The sequence below is a fragment of the Sprattus sprattus genome, assembly GCF_963457725.1.
Source record: "Sprattus sprattus genome assembly, chromosome: 5".
NCBI lineage: Eukaryota > Metazoa > Chordata > Actinopteri > Clupeiformes > Clupeidae > Sprattus > Sprattus sprattus.
In genome coordinates, this window is record NC_137924.1 from 42445196 (window position 1) to 42460382 (window position 15187).

General features: G+C 41.9%; 3 protein-coding genes across 4 annotated transcripts; 2 read left to right on the forward strand and 1 right to left on the reverse strand.

Moving 5' to 3' along the window:
- Positions 1-901: 901 nt before the first annotated feature.
- On the forward strand, positions 902-5587 carry LOC308365788 (transmembrane emp24 domain-containing protein 2). Of its 2 annotated transcripts, XM_080839386.1 has the most exons (5): positions 902-1163; positions 2061-2250; positions 2937-2957; positions 3804-3911; positions 4288-5587. In XM_080839386.1, the coding sequence occupies exons 1-5, from the start codon at positions 984-986 to the stop codon at positions 4410-4412; spliced, it is 624 nt and encodes a 207-aa protein (XP_080695512.1). In that variant the 5' UTR covers positions 902-983; the 3' UTR covers positions 4413-5587. The 2 variants fall into 2 exon arrangements, with proteins under 2 accessions (XP_080695512.1, XP_080695513.1); XM_080839387.1 differs by lacking the exon at positions 2937-2957.
- A 423-nt stretch (positions 5588-6010) lies between these two features.
- Positions 6011-8985, reverse strand: eif2b1 (eukaryotic translation initiation factor 2B, subunit 1 alpha). The gene is made up of 9 exons (XM_080839560.1): positions 8639-8985; positions 8274-8375; positions 7943-8079; positions 7697-7813; positions 7278-7390; positions 6880-6948; positions 6699-6774; positions 6421-6546; positions 6011-6278 (listed from the first exon to the last, which is right to left on the reverse strand). The coding sequence occupies exons 1-9, from the start codon at positions 8649-8651 to the stop codon at positions 6123-6125; spliced, it is 909 nt and encodes a 302-aa protein (XP_080695686.1). The 5' UTR covers positions 8652-8985; the 3' UTR covers positions 6011-6122.
- Positions 8986-9034: 49 nt separating this feature from the next.
- On the forward strand, positions 9035-13151 carry gtf2h3 (general transcription factor IIH, polypeptide 3). The gene is made up of 13 exons (XM_080838627.1): positions 9035-9063; positions 9316-9395; positions 9709-9815; positions 10025-10149; positions 10471-10533; positions 10693-10722; positions 10833-10861; positions 10956-11030; positions 11119-11172; positions 11437-11505; positions 12006-12141; positions 12362-12398; positions 12522-13151. Exons 1-13 carry the CDS (start codon positions 9054-9056, stop codon positions 12589-12591), a joined length of 885 nt encoding a protein of 294 aa, XP_080694753.1. The 5' UTR covers positions 9035-9053; the 3' UTR covers positions 12592-13151.
- The last annotated feature ends 2036 nt before the right edge of the window (positions 13152-15187 follow it).

Sequence of the window (15187 nt, forward strand, 5' to 3'; positions counted from 1 at the left end):
AGTGTTCAAATTTCGAGTGTTTGGTGTTTCCTCAATTATAATAATGTCTGTTTTTATAGTTAACAATGTAATCACTGTCATTTGTTAATACCTGAGTGGGATTTTCCTTGAGTTTTAGCCTCTCTGTCCACCCCAAAAAAGCATATTGTGTCTGCGTATACGTATAGATAAGCCTGCTTCATTTCACATTCTACATTCAGAGTCTGAAGCCGTGTGCCTCTGCGTTATTTAACTGTAGACTGTTAACCGAAAACATATCTGACTTTGTAAGGCCGCTGCACTAATTTTGCACGTGTCGTCATTTTGTTTGTGCTTGTGTGGACGGAGTGGATAGCTCAAGAGCTTTCTATCATGTTAACGTGATAGTAATGCTTAAGCCTGAGGAACTTCTACATTAGGACCACACTTCCATCAGATGGGTAATTTCAATGACTGTGTAACAAATGTATGTGTGTGGGTTTAACAAACCTGTCCCTGCCGAAAATTTGACCAGTTTTGAATGATTTGATGGATTTAACACGTTGTCATAACAATACAAATATAATTGTTCGTGCAAAATAAGGCGATATGGTGTTGTGCTTATGCCTACATGCTGATGCCAAAACTTGACGTGAAATGTGCAACTTACTCGTCCATAGAGTAAAATCGTCCACCCACTACTAGAGCCGTGTTTTTTCTACCGCTCTGCACACTAGAACTAGCCTGGATACCTGCCCAAACCCCGCCATCGTCAGGCTGCACTAGAACAGGTGATGACAAAAATGTTGCTTACACCTTTCCGTGTAGTTTGTCCTTCTTTGCTTCTTGTTTGAACCTTTACGTGGCAGTAACGCAGCGCCTTGTCATCCTCCAGTCACAAACGGCCATCTACATCAAGTAACTCCTCCTCCGCAAGTCGGTGGCTGGCTTGCGAGGACTTCCTAGAGTACTGTGTGCTGGCTATCCTCTTTACTTCAATTTGTAGTCGAAGAGAAATTGCCATCATGTTCACGCTTTCTGAAGTCATTGTTTTGTTGGCAATGTTATCCGCCACAGCATCGGGATACTTCGTTAGCATAGACGCTCATGCCGAAGAGTGCTTTTTCGAACGGGTCAACTCCGGCACCAAGATGGGCCTAATGTTTGAGGTTGCAGAGGGAGGCTTCCTGGACATCGATGTGGAGGTAAGCTAACTAGCTAGCTGGCTAGCCCACAAGGAAAACCAACGTCGTTTGCGCTAGCTAAGTTGCGACATGTCAGGCCAAGCTAGCTAACGTGCCGTTATAGAAGATGTAACTTCAGCTATACAGACAAGCTAAACAACGCTGTGGTGGATAAGGAAATTGTACACTCAATCAGTATGATCACCTTCTGTATGACATCAAGTCATTTATCGGGATAGCACACATTGCTACACTAGCTATAACTAGCTAACTTAGTCAAAGCCTGTCAACTTGAACGTTAGCTTAAGTTGCTAGCCAGGTACCTAACATTCATGTTGCCTATATGTCCGTAATCCACTTCTTGCCTAACGAAAACTTGGACGGCTCTGGTTTATTCATCTTTTATATATAATCCACATCAATGCCCGAGAACTGTTGGCCCGACCTGGAGTGAAAATGAGGAAAGGTTGTAGAGAGTAATGTTGCCTAGCGAGCTAGCAACATAAATCGGCTAGTTTAGCAGAGTACCACTCTGTAAGCATTTAGGTCTGAGCGCTAGCTAGGTAACTTAACAGCTGTTGACGTTACTGATGCCAATATCCCTGAAACCTAACATTGGTCTGGAAAACAAATAGTGGTTTGTAATGCGAGGTATCAGAGGTAAACGGCATTATCCTGATAGCAGCCATTCGTTATACTTAACAGTAAGTAGTTCCAGCAGCTGTACACCTTAAGTATGGATCTGGGGGAAAAACTGTTAAGTATCTGAGACAAGCGGTCACTTTACATATTTTTTTTACATTAAATCTTGGTGTCATGTTTTGTTTTTGGAAACTTTTATCGCGTTCCCACTATTTGCAGTTCGTCCAACAATTGAAATTAATTGTATTTATCTAATGTGCCCCACCACTTCCATAGATTACTGGCCCGGATGGGAAGCAGATATATAAGGGAGACCGAGAGTCCAGTGGGAAGTATTCTGTTGCTGCCCATATGGACGGCACATACAAATTCTGCTTCAGTAACAAGATGTCAACTATGACTCCCAAAATAGTCATGTTCACCATCGATATCGGAGAGGCACCGAAAGATGGTGTGGAGACGGAAGGTAAGCTTAGCCCCGTGTGTCTCTTTGTGTGTGTGTTGCCTTTTATGCGTTCCAGCTCTTTAAAGCTCCTTTTCTTTTGTATGTTAAGTCATATTTTATGTATACCTGGACCAGCCTTGTCCTAATTCAAAAACATATTTGAAAGTGACAAAAACCCCAGCATGGGTGTTGTCCATCACAGTAGCACAGGCTTTAGATGAAGGAGTTAGTGTTGTTATCCCTTCCGGACTCTTCTTTCTACCCTGAGGGAATGCATATGTTCTTTTTGGGTCACGTTGTGATTGACCATTACTTGTAAAATGCCAAAAATCAAAGTGGCCTAGAAATGTGTATTAAAAAAAGCTGAAATGTTAGGTCCTTTCTAGAAACAGGAAAAGGGCACAGAATAACTCTCAAATGATAACAGAAGATTCCAGTGAAATCTTACAGCCAAGCTACATAACAGCTTTATTGGGAGGAGGGTGATATAGCTTTTGCATCTGAACCTAGTTTATTTGAAACTAATGAAAGGGTTATGGTTGTCTGTTAGTGTTTATTCATGCTATATGTCGAGATTGTGCTAAGCATCACCTTGCAAATACGGTCCTTGTTGCTCTTTTTCCTTGCTTCCTCACCTGTTTGTCATCCCTCTTACTCTGTTCATTCCTCCTCTCTTTCTTTCCTTAATTCTTCCTTCCCTCCTTCAGTTGGTGGTGACACCTGGGATGGTAGGTTTACCCAACTGCATGGATTTGCAAATCACTGAGGGACTCACTGTAGACTAGTGCAATGTTGAAGTTGGCATTTTGTTAGGCAAGACCAATAAGTGAAATGTGTGTGTTCACAACTAATCGCAGCCAATGATGGCAGTTATTTAGAAGCCATTGAAATGATGACCCATTTGCGAAGTAACTGCAAGATGGTGTTCAACTAATAATCCATTGACAACGTTAAGTGTAGTGACAATGTAGTGTTGATTTTAGCAATGTATAGCTGAACTATAAACTGGGGGAATAATTATTGTCTTTGTATTAAAAATATATTTATTATGAAGCGTTGACATTTTATTGTGATATTTTATTATGATGCAAAGGTTTACACAAAAAAAGTTTGGTTGAACACCACTGCAGTTTTCACGAATAGGTCAGTACGTCTTTTACTAAAAGAAGGCTTATTTGCAACACACAACCTGATAGGACTGTGTGTATGTTTGTCAGGCACTGACGTCAGACTAAATTGAACGGATTGAAGTGTTTTTTTTTTTTTTTTTTTTTTTTAATGCTTGTCATTCAGCTGTGCTTCTGCGTCTCTCTTTCCAATGGAACGTGACATTTGATTGGCAGAAAAGTGTGGCTCAACAAAGGTTGGCCAAGAAAGATGTGAAGCCGCAACGTTTAGGTGCCTGATGTACGTGCTCAGCCTAACCCTGCACCGGCTGTCACTCTGAGATTGAGGAATAAGACTGATGAAAGAGGAAACTCGACACCACAAGCAATTTAACGTGTGCTAGTAATGTGTGAATGTCACCCACACGCTTACTGACAGGCTGTGTTCTACATGTGCTCTCCTCCCAGCCCATCAAAACAAACTGGAGGAGATGATCAACGAGCTGGCTGTGGCCATGACTGCTGTCAAGCATGAGCAGGAATACATGGAGGTCCGCGAGAGGATACACAGAGCCAGTAAGACCCCCCTTCCACACACACACACACACACACACACACTTTAGCCACTGCTGTGAGTATGGCTAGTGGGAGTTATTATAGAATTCACTTTCAGTGTGCTGTATTATTTGCAATCAGATGACCTAACATTGGTATGGTCATTAAGATTATAAAGGTATAATGTTACATTGACCGTATCCAGTTTTACCTTCATAATTATGTATTTGTGACATCTTGCAATTTACGGAACTACTTGCATACCAAATAACTGTTGATTATGGTCTTCATGTTAGATTTTCTTTTTTTTTGCATTTCATGTGAGTGGATGAATCAAGTTGTTTTATTTGCCAGTGTTTTCCTGGAACTCATGTTCTTTTGTTTTGTCCTCTTCCAGTCAACGACAACACAAACAGCCGAGTGGTGCTCTGGTCTTTCTTTGAGGCGCTGGTCTTGGTTGCCATGACGTTGGGACAGATTTACTACCTGAAGAGATTTTTCGAAGTGCGGAGAGTCGTGTAAAATTTTGGTTTTACATGTAAGATTTTTTTACTCCAAAAGTGTCCCCCCCATCAACTGGTACCATTTGCAGAAAAAAAATGAAAATGGTCCATAGCCATGCCGCAAGATTGGAAATTGTCCGGACCCCAGGAAAAGGTGTCTTTCCCCACCTTCCGCTCTCTCTCCGTCTGAAATAAAAAAATGTTTTCTTTTTGTTGCCCATGTTACTTTTTAGTAGTCACCCCGTTAGCAGTGTTAAGAAGAAAAAAACTGTCCTCCAACCCTTGTTTTGAAGACTAACTTTCAGCTGTGATGGAGTGAATATTTTTTCATGTTGTCACTATTTTATTAGTCACGAATGTCATGAATGTGAGGGATGCTGTATCTTTTGCGACAACTGCGGGCGGGGTGGTTGGGGAGGGTATGGTCTGCAGATATTATGTGGACTTGGAACGTGCACTGTGGGAAATGGCACCATTTTAAAGACATTCAATTTTAATTGTTTAGTTAAGGAAGAGCAATATGTAGGGTGTGGGCGGGGCTGGGTTATTAGTGTAAATCCTACTTTCTCTTTTTGTGTTTGCTCTTCTTCACAATGCCATTTGTGCCATCAGGCATGACTGTCGGTTTCAACAGGCTTGCGAAAAGGTGACTGCCATCACAGGTCAACGGGGTTTGCAAATGTCAGGATGAGTTCCAGTTGGTTTCTCCAAACTCCATGTGCAACGCTTTGATATGTCCTTAGAATCCAGCCATTCAAATCCAACTTGACCTCTCGAGTTGAAATTCAAAGGAAACGATGGCAACTTTGAGTTAAACAGCTCTGCTCACAAAGGCACATCCTGCATCATTTGTGGACGGTGAAGCTGGGAACTTGGCTTTTCTTTTGGCTTGTTTTTTTTTTGCTTTTTTTTACTGGGGTGAGGAGTACAATAGTGTGGACACACTGGTATGTAGATGACTAACTGCTTGATCCTCAGTATGGAACCACGAAAAGGCAAATTTATCCAACTGTAATTTTGTACAAATTTTAAGTTTATTTCAATATATTTGTGGGGGAAGCTATGTTTTCTCTGTTTGTGTTGGAAAAGAGAGTTGTTTTGGTTGAATGGGAAGGAACAAATCCTTGCAATTGATGCTCATCTAAGGTTGTCAAGGTGTGAAATTCAAACATGACCTGGCTTTAATTGGGGAAACACGTGTCTTGTTTCTTTTTTTTCAAAATATCAAAAGAACTATAATCATTGGAGTTTATACAAATACCAATTTATCTCTCAACAAAAGATAATTAAAAAATGTGGGGGGTAATGGAAATATATTTTTAAAGTCTACAAATGAAAACAAGTAACCACGTCACATGTATTACATTAAACATAGTTCTCAGATGAGACCTAATGCCCATGACTACACAGAAGTTCCATCACCCATCAACTGTATAGATATTTGCAAACCTATTTAACAGTCTAATATGTATGTAAACAAAATAGTTTTAAAGAGGTAATGTGCTTGAAAAGGGAAAAAATGTGAGAAAGGATCCAAGCATTCACAATGATTGGCAACAGAGAAATTACACAAGTCTCCTGATATTCTGGTTTTAATTTTACAGAAGAAGCTTGCAAAACAACCCAGGCGAAAGCACCTCATCATTAGAGAAGGCATATCACACAGCTGTCATTAAGAGCACAATGGTCATTCTCATCTCCCTGGGATTATGTAGGATGGGAGGGACACTCACAAGTAAATCTTAATGAGTTCATCACTGATTGCAGAAGGGGTGAGAACCCCCAGGTCAGTGAAAAGCAGGGTGATGAGGGAAGGAGGGGTGTAGTCAATCATAGGGTGCTCTTTATCCAGGTCTTCGGCTGTTTTAAGGGTGTGAGCTTTGTACTGAGAAAAGGAAATGGACATTTAAGTTTAAGAAGATGCAGTTGCTGCTAGTGCATAGGACAATATTTAGATAAGAAGTCAGTTTTAGGACCTATATCAACACCACTGGGTTTCAGTAACAACTGAACCAAAAATAGCCTACCTTAAATCGATCAGGAACATCTTGCTGGTTGAGAGGATAGAGCCTGACGAACTTGAAGCTCTCTGCCACCACATAGAACGGCTTATTATGGGCTTTAGAGCACACCGCCATCTGATAGGTGCCAATCTGTGACGGGAACATCACAATTATTATAGGCTTTAGAGCACACCGCCATCTGATAGGTGCCAATCTGTGACGGGAACATCACAATTATCATGACAGCACCTTGATGTAAGATTGTGTCATTACAATGTGTGTGTTGTGTGTGTCTTACTCACCTTATTAATAATGCCTCCACTCTCCACAACTCCTTCAGCTCCAACTATCACTAGGTCCACCTTTTCCACAACGTACCTGAGAGGTACAGACCAGCAAGGAGTCAGACGTGTACTGTCATGTGGAAGAGGAAATCTAGTTTCTCAGATGAAGTGGTGAACATCTGGACTTCAAGGCACTCACCCCACTGCAGCATCGAGGATAACTGTGACTGGAATATTTAGCTTCCGTAGTTTCTCGGCCATCTGATGTCTGTGGAAATGAGTAATACAAGTTTCTATTGGGTGTGTGTATCTCAAATTATAAAAGCATCTGATCCGTGGTGCCATGATCTTTACCACTATTTTGTATAATGCATAGGAAATCAAAATGCTACCTGAAGTTTTATGTTATGCCATACTGACAAGAAAATTCTCCCATACACTGCCCCAACAGCAGCCATATTGGAATAAGGTTCACTAACAGATGTCTCAAACATTTTTGATTACACTACAACCCTCCTGTATGATGCGAAATGAATGTTAGTGTAAACACAAATGTCTTGACAGGCTTTTTATAAACAGAGTTGAGTGACTACGTACCCTGAGGAGTCAGGCTGGGACTCTGTGACATAGACACTGAAGCGTTTCTTATCCGCTGCCACATTCTCCAGCACTTTCAGAACCACACGGGAGGAGGAGTGGGTCAGGATTTTCTACGGCATCACCACAGTAGGACGGTATTAGCTCAGGAACAAATCCAACACTTACATCAAGATACTGCCTCCCTGAGGAAACTCACCAGGAACTTCATGATTTAGTTAAATCACTAGCCTTGCTTAAAAAACATCACATCAAAGATGTGAACTTGTCAGTGCTGTATAATGGACTCTAAAATCTACTGATTTGTCACAATAGAAGCCTATCAATATTAATATCATAATGTTTGCTGATCCCCAACATCTCAACCCTTAGGGCGATCATAACAAAACAGTTGTGGAGGGAAAGGTGGTTATACTCACAGCTCCATCTTTGATGAAATTGTGACAAAGTTTGGCCACCTTGTTTCTGGAGAGTGAAATCCTCTTCAAGAACAGTTCCCCTCTTTCAACCATCACCTTCTTGCACTGAGAGAGGTCCTGAACCATTGGAGAATGAACACCTCAGCAATTTGTATCTACTTCTTTAAACCAATCCTGGAACTCAGGACAGAATATGGGCCTAACTGTGTGTTGGGGGGGGGTGTATGTGGGTGAACTGGTGCTAACCGGATGTTCCAGTGATGTCAGGGTGATGAAGCGAAGGAAGAGCTCTCCTCCTGAAGACACGGCCACCGAGGAGTCAGCCTCCTGCAGGCAGCCAATGGCCCGTGTCATGTTCTCTCTCAGGCCATAGATCGTCTCACCTGTGGAAGTGGACAGACTCTCAGCGGTTACCTTACTACCAAATAGAATCACTGTAACTTTCAGAATGACAGTAACAGGGGGGCATTTTAAGAAGGCATTTTGTGCCTGTTTTGTGATGGTGCCTACGTAATAGTATGAGAAGTGGTGGGGACGAGGTACAGGTAACATCCAAGTCACATGGGTTATCACTAACTTTGGTCTCTTTTCAGGAACGCCAGGAGAGAGCGGATTGCAGCCACTGCTGAGGCAACATCTGGATCTTGACTCATTTGAGTTCTGAAGTATTCAACCAACTCTGGTGACACAAAACGTGAACAATTTGAAGTTGTCAGACCTGTCAGAAGTAGCAATAATGACGATAAACCCAGCAATGATCCTCAACAACAGACATTGGATTGTGACAAATGTTAATGTTATCAATTCATGCGTATAAATGATATTGCCCATTTTCAAACTGGCCTCATTTACAGACCATGTGAACTCAGCAGATGCTGTAGGTATGAGGTAAGAATTTTGCAACAACTTAGCACACTGACACGTTCATACAGTTCAGCTTACCTCCTTCATCCATTTTGCACACCAACTCAGACACCCGCAAAACTGAAAAATAAAGTATTACGTGGGATCTGCGACCTAGACAGCCTCTGACACTAAATATTAAGCTAGTTGTCTGCTGTTAGCTAGCCTGCCATTACACTAGCTATAACGCTTGCTAAATTGCTGTAGTTTCTGACGCAATAGGGACCCCAGGTCAGACTCCTCGTTAACACTTTTCACTGAAATTCAAATACCAATTTTCTGGAAAGGTTATCAGTAAACGAGAACACACTAGATTGCTAAACAATTCTGACAATTCTCTTATCTACCAGCTGTGCTGTGTTCGGCATGTTCTGTGACTTTTTCGACTCATGAAGATGACGTCAGACTGACAACATCTAGTCGCCGCCACCGGTTAAAGCTACGAACTACTGTGATGGCTTCAGGTTTGTAGCTGTCGAACTTCATGACTAACTTCTGATTGATACTGTTTTCCTGGATCCTAGGTTACATCACATAAATAAATGCATACACTCATTGACAGTGCAACATTGTCGAGAAGCGGCATAACATCAGCGGTGATTTAGTTCATCCGTGATGCATAGTTAGCCAATTGGCTAGCCTTGGTCAGCTATTTGTTCTCTTGTAACTGAGCTTTTATTCAATCTGTAATGTGTTTTTTTGACCCCTGTTTGTAGAAGAAGAAGTTAGTCTTCTGGTCATCGTATTGGACGTTAATCCAATATGGTGGGGACAGCAAGCGCAACGGGAACCAGAGGTTAGTTAACAAGCCATGCTGCACAGCAGAATAAGTTGCTATATCTTGGTTCTCATCACAATCTGTAGAATGGCAAAGATGCATTTAAATGCGGTCATTTGGAGGAAGATAAAGAAACTGTTCAGTTTGGAACAGTAGGTGTAATGGGCGAGTTTTTTAAGCTACCAAACCTAGTTTCAGGCTTGGTGTGAATTGATACAAAGATATTCGGCTCACAGTTGTAGAAAGGTCTTTCATTCTTGTATTCACTGTTCTCTGCCATCAACATCTGTAGCAAAGGCACTAATGATGGTATCTATTCTCTGTTCATTAGTTCACCCTGTCAAAATGTCTGGATGCTGTGATGGTCATGGCTAACTCCCACTTGATCATGACCAGGACCAACAAACTGGCCATCATTGCAAGCACCTGTCAGGAGAGGTGAGTCTTGTGAAGTATCTATCTAAAAAAGATGAACCAGAACAATCACCTCTTTTAGAAAAAGTAACTACTTGATACAGTGATGGTGTATTGTGAACTGAATCTGAGGGATATGCTGTCAATGAACTAGTGTCCTCAGTCATTCTCTTACAAACTCTCCCTCTCTGTCTCTCTCCCTGCCTCCCTCATGCACTCCTTTTATCTCTCAGTCATTTCCTGTTTCCCAGTAAGCACTGGGAGGACGCGACAGCAACCAGTGGCGATGGCAAATACGAGCTCCTTTCAGTCGCGAATGACCTCATCGCTGAGGAGATAAAGGCCCTCATTGGACGAAGTGAGTGTTACTCAGTGGCTGTAGTAGGGACACACCATTGGGCAGATTTAGTCCAAAAGCATGATGCATCCTTGAGAACCAATGTCAAATGGCATGTCCTGAATTGAGGTGCTATGAACAAACAACAATAACAACACACACACACACACACAAACACACACAGCACATCATTAAGTAAACTGGACTATCAATGTTTTTTTCTTGATTTTGTCCAAATTATGTTGTTTGGTGAGTTTCATTGTTTGTCCAGTGCCTGAAAGTGTCCCTTGTAAATAAACAATATAAATAAAATAACAACATCTTTTCTTCTTCTTTGAAAAGCGGAGGTGAAAGGTAACCAGACAGACACACTGTTGGCTGGAGGACTTGCCAAGGCCCTGTGCTGTATCCTTTCATGACATATAGATCCTTTAAAACAGGCACAAGAAAGTCCGCTTGCCAGCCATATTGTGTAACATACATGTGTTTCATTTGTATTTTTACGATCAGACTAAAATCTTTTGTGAACAATGAACACATCTCTCCTTAACATTATGCACTCAGACATACACCGTATCTCTAAACAACTGGATGGTAACATTTTGCTAACATATACTGCAGGCATTACATTGTGTTTCAAAATCTAAATGTGAGATGCGATGGTTTTTAGCATTGTGGCTAATTTTATTATTTATATTCCTTAGCTGGCCAGGACATGAAGTCAAGAATACTTGTAAGCCCCCACAGCAGTCACCAGAATGAAAAACTAATGGTGCAAATCAGAATAGAAGGAATTATAACAGCTGTTTTCATTTCATGTTTATCAGGTGATCAAGGCAGCGGAAGACTGTGCTCTGCAGTACATGAATTTCATGAATGTGATCTTTGCGGCTCAGAAACAGGTGAGTAATCCCTCTTTTCCTCACCGTAGTTTGACTTCCGTCATTGTGTTTTCATTCATCCCTTTCTTCTTTTCTTCCTGTTTTTCAGAGTGTCCTAATAGATGCTTGTGTGCTGGACTCCGAGTCAGGTCTCTTACAACAGGTGTGTTTCACAGCATCTTGTGTATCGAAACATTTTACAGCCTCGTGACATTCCCTTTAAAACATATATAAAAACGTTATTGTGTAAAAAAAGAAACCTTTCTGATTTCGAGTATATTTGACGAGGTCATGTTGGATCTTTCATTTCAGTGGGCAACACCACCACCTTGCTTCATAGTATTCCCTGTCTTTATTGCAGCCTACACTCCTTTTTTTTAGTAGATCTTGATGTACAAAACCTCAACCACCTTTTTGTATCTTTCAGGCTTGTGACATAACTGGGGGGTTGTACCTCAAAGTACCACAGAAGGTCGCCCTCACACAGTATTTGCTGGTGAGCATCTACAATGAGATGTTAGCATACGTTACCATAGAACCAGTACATGTCTGTAGAAGTTGTCACATGATCTATTATATGGACGGTTTGCAATGATTACTATGGCCTTAAACACACTCCAGCTCAGGCCAGTCAAAGTGAGGCAACAGACTCAATGTTTGAGCAAATACAGCTAGCCCAACACACACAACACACACACACACACACACACACACACACACACACACACACACACACACACACACACACACACACCTATTCGTAGAGACTAGCCCCGTGTAAAAATGATTCCAATAATGATTTGTTGTTTTGGCTTATGTTGTGTTCCTCTATCAATGCTGTCGTTTCTATGTAGTATTGGTCTTGTACACATTTCACAGCCCATCACACTTGTGGAAGCCTACAGCAATGGTATTTTATGAGTATGCTTGGAGCGTAAGTGTGTGGTTCATATGAGGGCTGCTGGTTGAGCCTGCATGTTGTCTCTGTGCTGCCAGTGGGTGTTCCTGCCAGACTCTGACCAGCGCTCCCAGCTGGTCCTTCCCCCTCCAGTTCACGTGGACTACAGGGCTGCCTGCTTCTGCCACCGCAACCTCATCGAGATCGGCTACGTCTGCTCCGTCTGCCTGTCCAGTAAGTTCTCAATGAAGCATGACATTTACAAGGGCATGTATGAGGGATAGTCGACCAGAAAAATGATATCCAGGTATCTCCTCCATTCACAAGTAGCTTTTAGATATTGATTTGTTTTCTCCAGTAGCAAGGGTATGGTACTTCAAGGGGAGATAAGAGCCTATTTTTAAACGTCTTTTAAAGCATCAATCATTTATTCAAATCTTTCTGGTCCTTTTAGTATTCTGCAACTTCAGCCCAATCTGCACAACATGCGAGTAAGTACATATTGACATTATCATTATATAATATTATATATATAATACACAATGACATGCTCCCATTGCACTTGTTCAAGTGACTTCATGTCATTCATTTTTGTCTCTGTCTCTAAATTCTAGAACTGCCTTTAAGATCCAGCTGCCACATATGGTGAAGGCCAAGAAGAAGAAGGTTAAACCAGTGACGTGACGTGACTCCATGTGGTCACCTTTCTGGTGTTCCCACCAAAGGACCTTTTCTTGTAATTCCAATGCCCCACCACTGGATGGCTCAGTGTAGGAGGCCATATTCTTCAATTAAAGGTGTTGTTATGGACTAATTTTAAATGGGTCAGCCAGCAAGTGCTGAGAGGGGTTGGATAATGTTTTCTATTTTTACTGTACTACCCACTCCTTCGTTAAACTGAACTGAAAGTGTGCCTGTACACACACACACACACACACACACACACTCACACTCACACAGCAAATAGGCCATGGGGTCATATTTTTAAGTCTGTCTACATGCTTGAGCAATGGGCAAGTAATAACTGCCACGTGTCAAGAGGAAACCTTCACTGGATTATTTTTCCTGTTGTTGTTGTTGTCAAGATACTTGAAGACCTGTTTTTACGAGCCAACTCCTCCTGGCAGATCAGATTGCAGCCCGAGAGCTGTTCTACTTTCTCCGCTTGCCAGTATGCTGTAAATGATCAGTCCAGACAGGGCATTTATTATGACACATACGTGTCGTAATCTGTAGGCTCTGTTGGGGAAAATAATTCGTTTTTTTCATGTTTGGTCATTTGTATTTAAGTTGTCATTGCTCATTGTCATTTTGTAAAAAAATTAAATAAATCTGAAAGTGAAGGCTACACTGATGAGAAAGACATTTAATCTCGTCAGTAAGGAAGACCAAACCTGGCAACCTATTGCAATTGTAAAAGAGAAAACTAAATGTCAAGTCTTTTTTGCCTTGCCTCTTAAACTGACACAGGCACACAAAGCAAAGGTATGAGTTGACTCCATACATTTGACATATCTAATCAGATAGGAGAAAACTACTCATGACAATTTCAGGAAAATATGAATGGCAACTTCCTGTCTACTTCTGGAAAGTAATATTGTGGCGTTGTAAAGGAAGTTCTCTTCAAGGCCGACTGAAGGAGAAGATGCTTGTTGCCAGGAAGCGGGATGCTGAGTGGTTGTGCTAGCAACTTGAGTCAGTTGCCGACAGGCTGCGGGGCTTCTGGGAAGGCATGTGAATGCTGGCCTGAGTGTGGCTACAGGAAGCTCTCCCACATCCCTGCCAAGCTCCTTCCAGGCAGGGTGACAATGCACAAGAGACCTTTCACTAGAATACCAGCCTCGGCTTTGTGTCCTGGTGTTACAGGCGTGGGAGTGGAGTGTTTTGATGACACTGATGATCTCATTGGCAGCTTTTAAATGCACAGCCCCACCAGCCAGAGTGAGGCTGAGGAAATGTAATGATTAAATAGCCTACTCTTTAATTAGAAATGTCAACGTTACAACCAGAATCCTTTTCAGAAGGTTGTTTTGTAGATCTATGGAATATTTAAGAAGTTTTTGAAACAGCCATTGCATGATGTGAGTCACTTTTATTTCGTAAATAGAAGCTTTTCTATTTTAGTATTCTATTTCTATTTTGAATCTATATAAGGTAAAACATTTTTTTTTCTTGGACGTTTTCCTTATTATGCTGTTTTGCCACCAGGTGGCAGAGTAGACCAGCGAATTTGCTGGTCTTTGTCTGCTTTCTCCTCTGCTACTGCTACTTGAGTGTGCTTCTTCTCACACAATAGAGGCCCTTTGTCCTTGTATGTGTATGCTTGCACCTAGAGCCCAAGGTAAAGGCACAGCTAAGAGAGGCTCAGATGCACCCATTTTTGCACAATTTTATTGCACTGAAATAATTGAAGAATTCCAAGTTCAAATATCAAGTCTAATTTTAACACTGGGATCTTAATGCTGTGGTATGACTGTCTGCGTACAGCATTCAGGACAGCTGTAAACCCACAGAATGGGAAACAGGACATGGAGGTCAGATTACAGTGTACACTAATGGACCCAACCCTGTTGTGTGTGGGTGAGTACCGCCAGAGATGGTTAGTCACCCGGTCCATCTCTGTTTAGCACGACACATGGCGAGCCCGTGTAATTGAGTGTGTGTGAGTCCAACCACGTGTCTGTGTCAGTGATGGTATTCGTGCAGATTGACTTTCAGATGACATGAATCGACTTCGGTCCGATCCAGCGTGGATTGTGCTCCATCTCTTCACATTCCTTCCATTCTGACTCATTAGCCTGCTCTCTGGTCCCCAGTGTGGGCCCTCTGTTCTGCCGCCCTCATGCTGAAGCGCACCAGTCAGTCTAAATTATGCACATAAACAGCTGAATGAGGCCTGGGCCCATTTTAGTCCTTCAGCATTGCATGGCATCCTCCTCCTGCAGTTACCAGTGTTCATACTGTAGCCGTTGCTTTTGTAAACCTATGCTGTGACCACTGCCCAGTTCACGCTCTATTTTATGACCACTGGGCAATTGCTGGATCTTGCACCATTCAGAACTTATCCACGATTCAATTTACTTACCCACAATTTCTCTTTGGGCCTTACTGGTCATGACTAGGAATGCAAAAGACATGTATGTCACCCCTGCACATTCAGATAAGTGTGATTGACATCTGTGCCTGTTGCTTTATAAAGCCTCTAGTTCACTGTGTTCCTGGCCTAGAACTGTGTGCATGCAATTTCATTTCCAATGACAAAAACACCATGTGATGTTCT

Excerpts from the sequence above, each read along its gene's own strand:
- LOC308365788 (XM_080839386.1), top strand. The coding sequence starts at position 984 with ATGTTCACGCTTTCTGAAGTCATTGTTTTGTTGGCAATGTTATCCGCC. Across the intron at positions 1,164-2,060 it reads TCCTGGACATCGATGTGGAG|ATTACTGGCCCGGATGGGAA; the intron begins GTAAGCTAACTA and ends CCACTTCCATAG. Across the intron at positions 2,251-2,936 it reads AGATGGTGTGGAGACGGAAG|TTGGTGGTGACACCTGGGAT; the intron begins GTAAGCTTAGCC and ends TCCCTCCTTCAG.
- eif2b1 (XM_080839560.1), bottom strand. Across the intron at positions 8,080-8,273 it reads GTTCCTGAAAAGAGACCAAA|GTGAGACGATCTATGGCCTG; the intron begins GTTAGTGATAAC and ends CCACTTCCACAG. Across the intron at positions 6,279-6,420 it reads ATGTTCCTGATCGATTTAAG|TACAAAGCTCACACCCTTAA; the intron begins GTAGGCTATTTT and ends TCCTTTTCTCAG.
- gtf2h3 (XM_080838627.1), top strand. Across the intron at positions 10,150-10,470 it reads AAAGGCCCTCATTGGACGAA|CGGAGGTGAAAGGTAACCAG; the intron begins GTGAGTGTTACT and ends TTCTTTGAAAAG. Across the intron at positions 11,173-11,436 it reads AGTCAGGTCTCTTACAACAG|GCTTGTGACATAACTGGGGG; the intron begins GTGTGTTTCACA and ends TGTATCTTTCAG.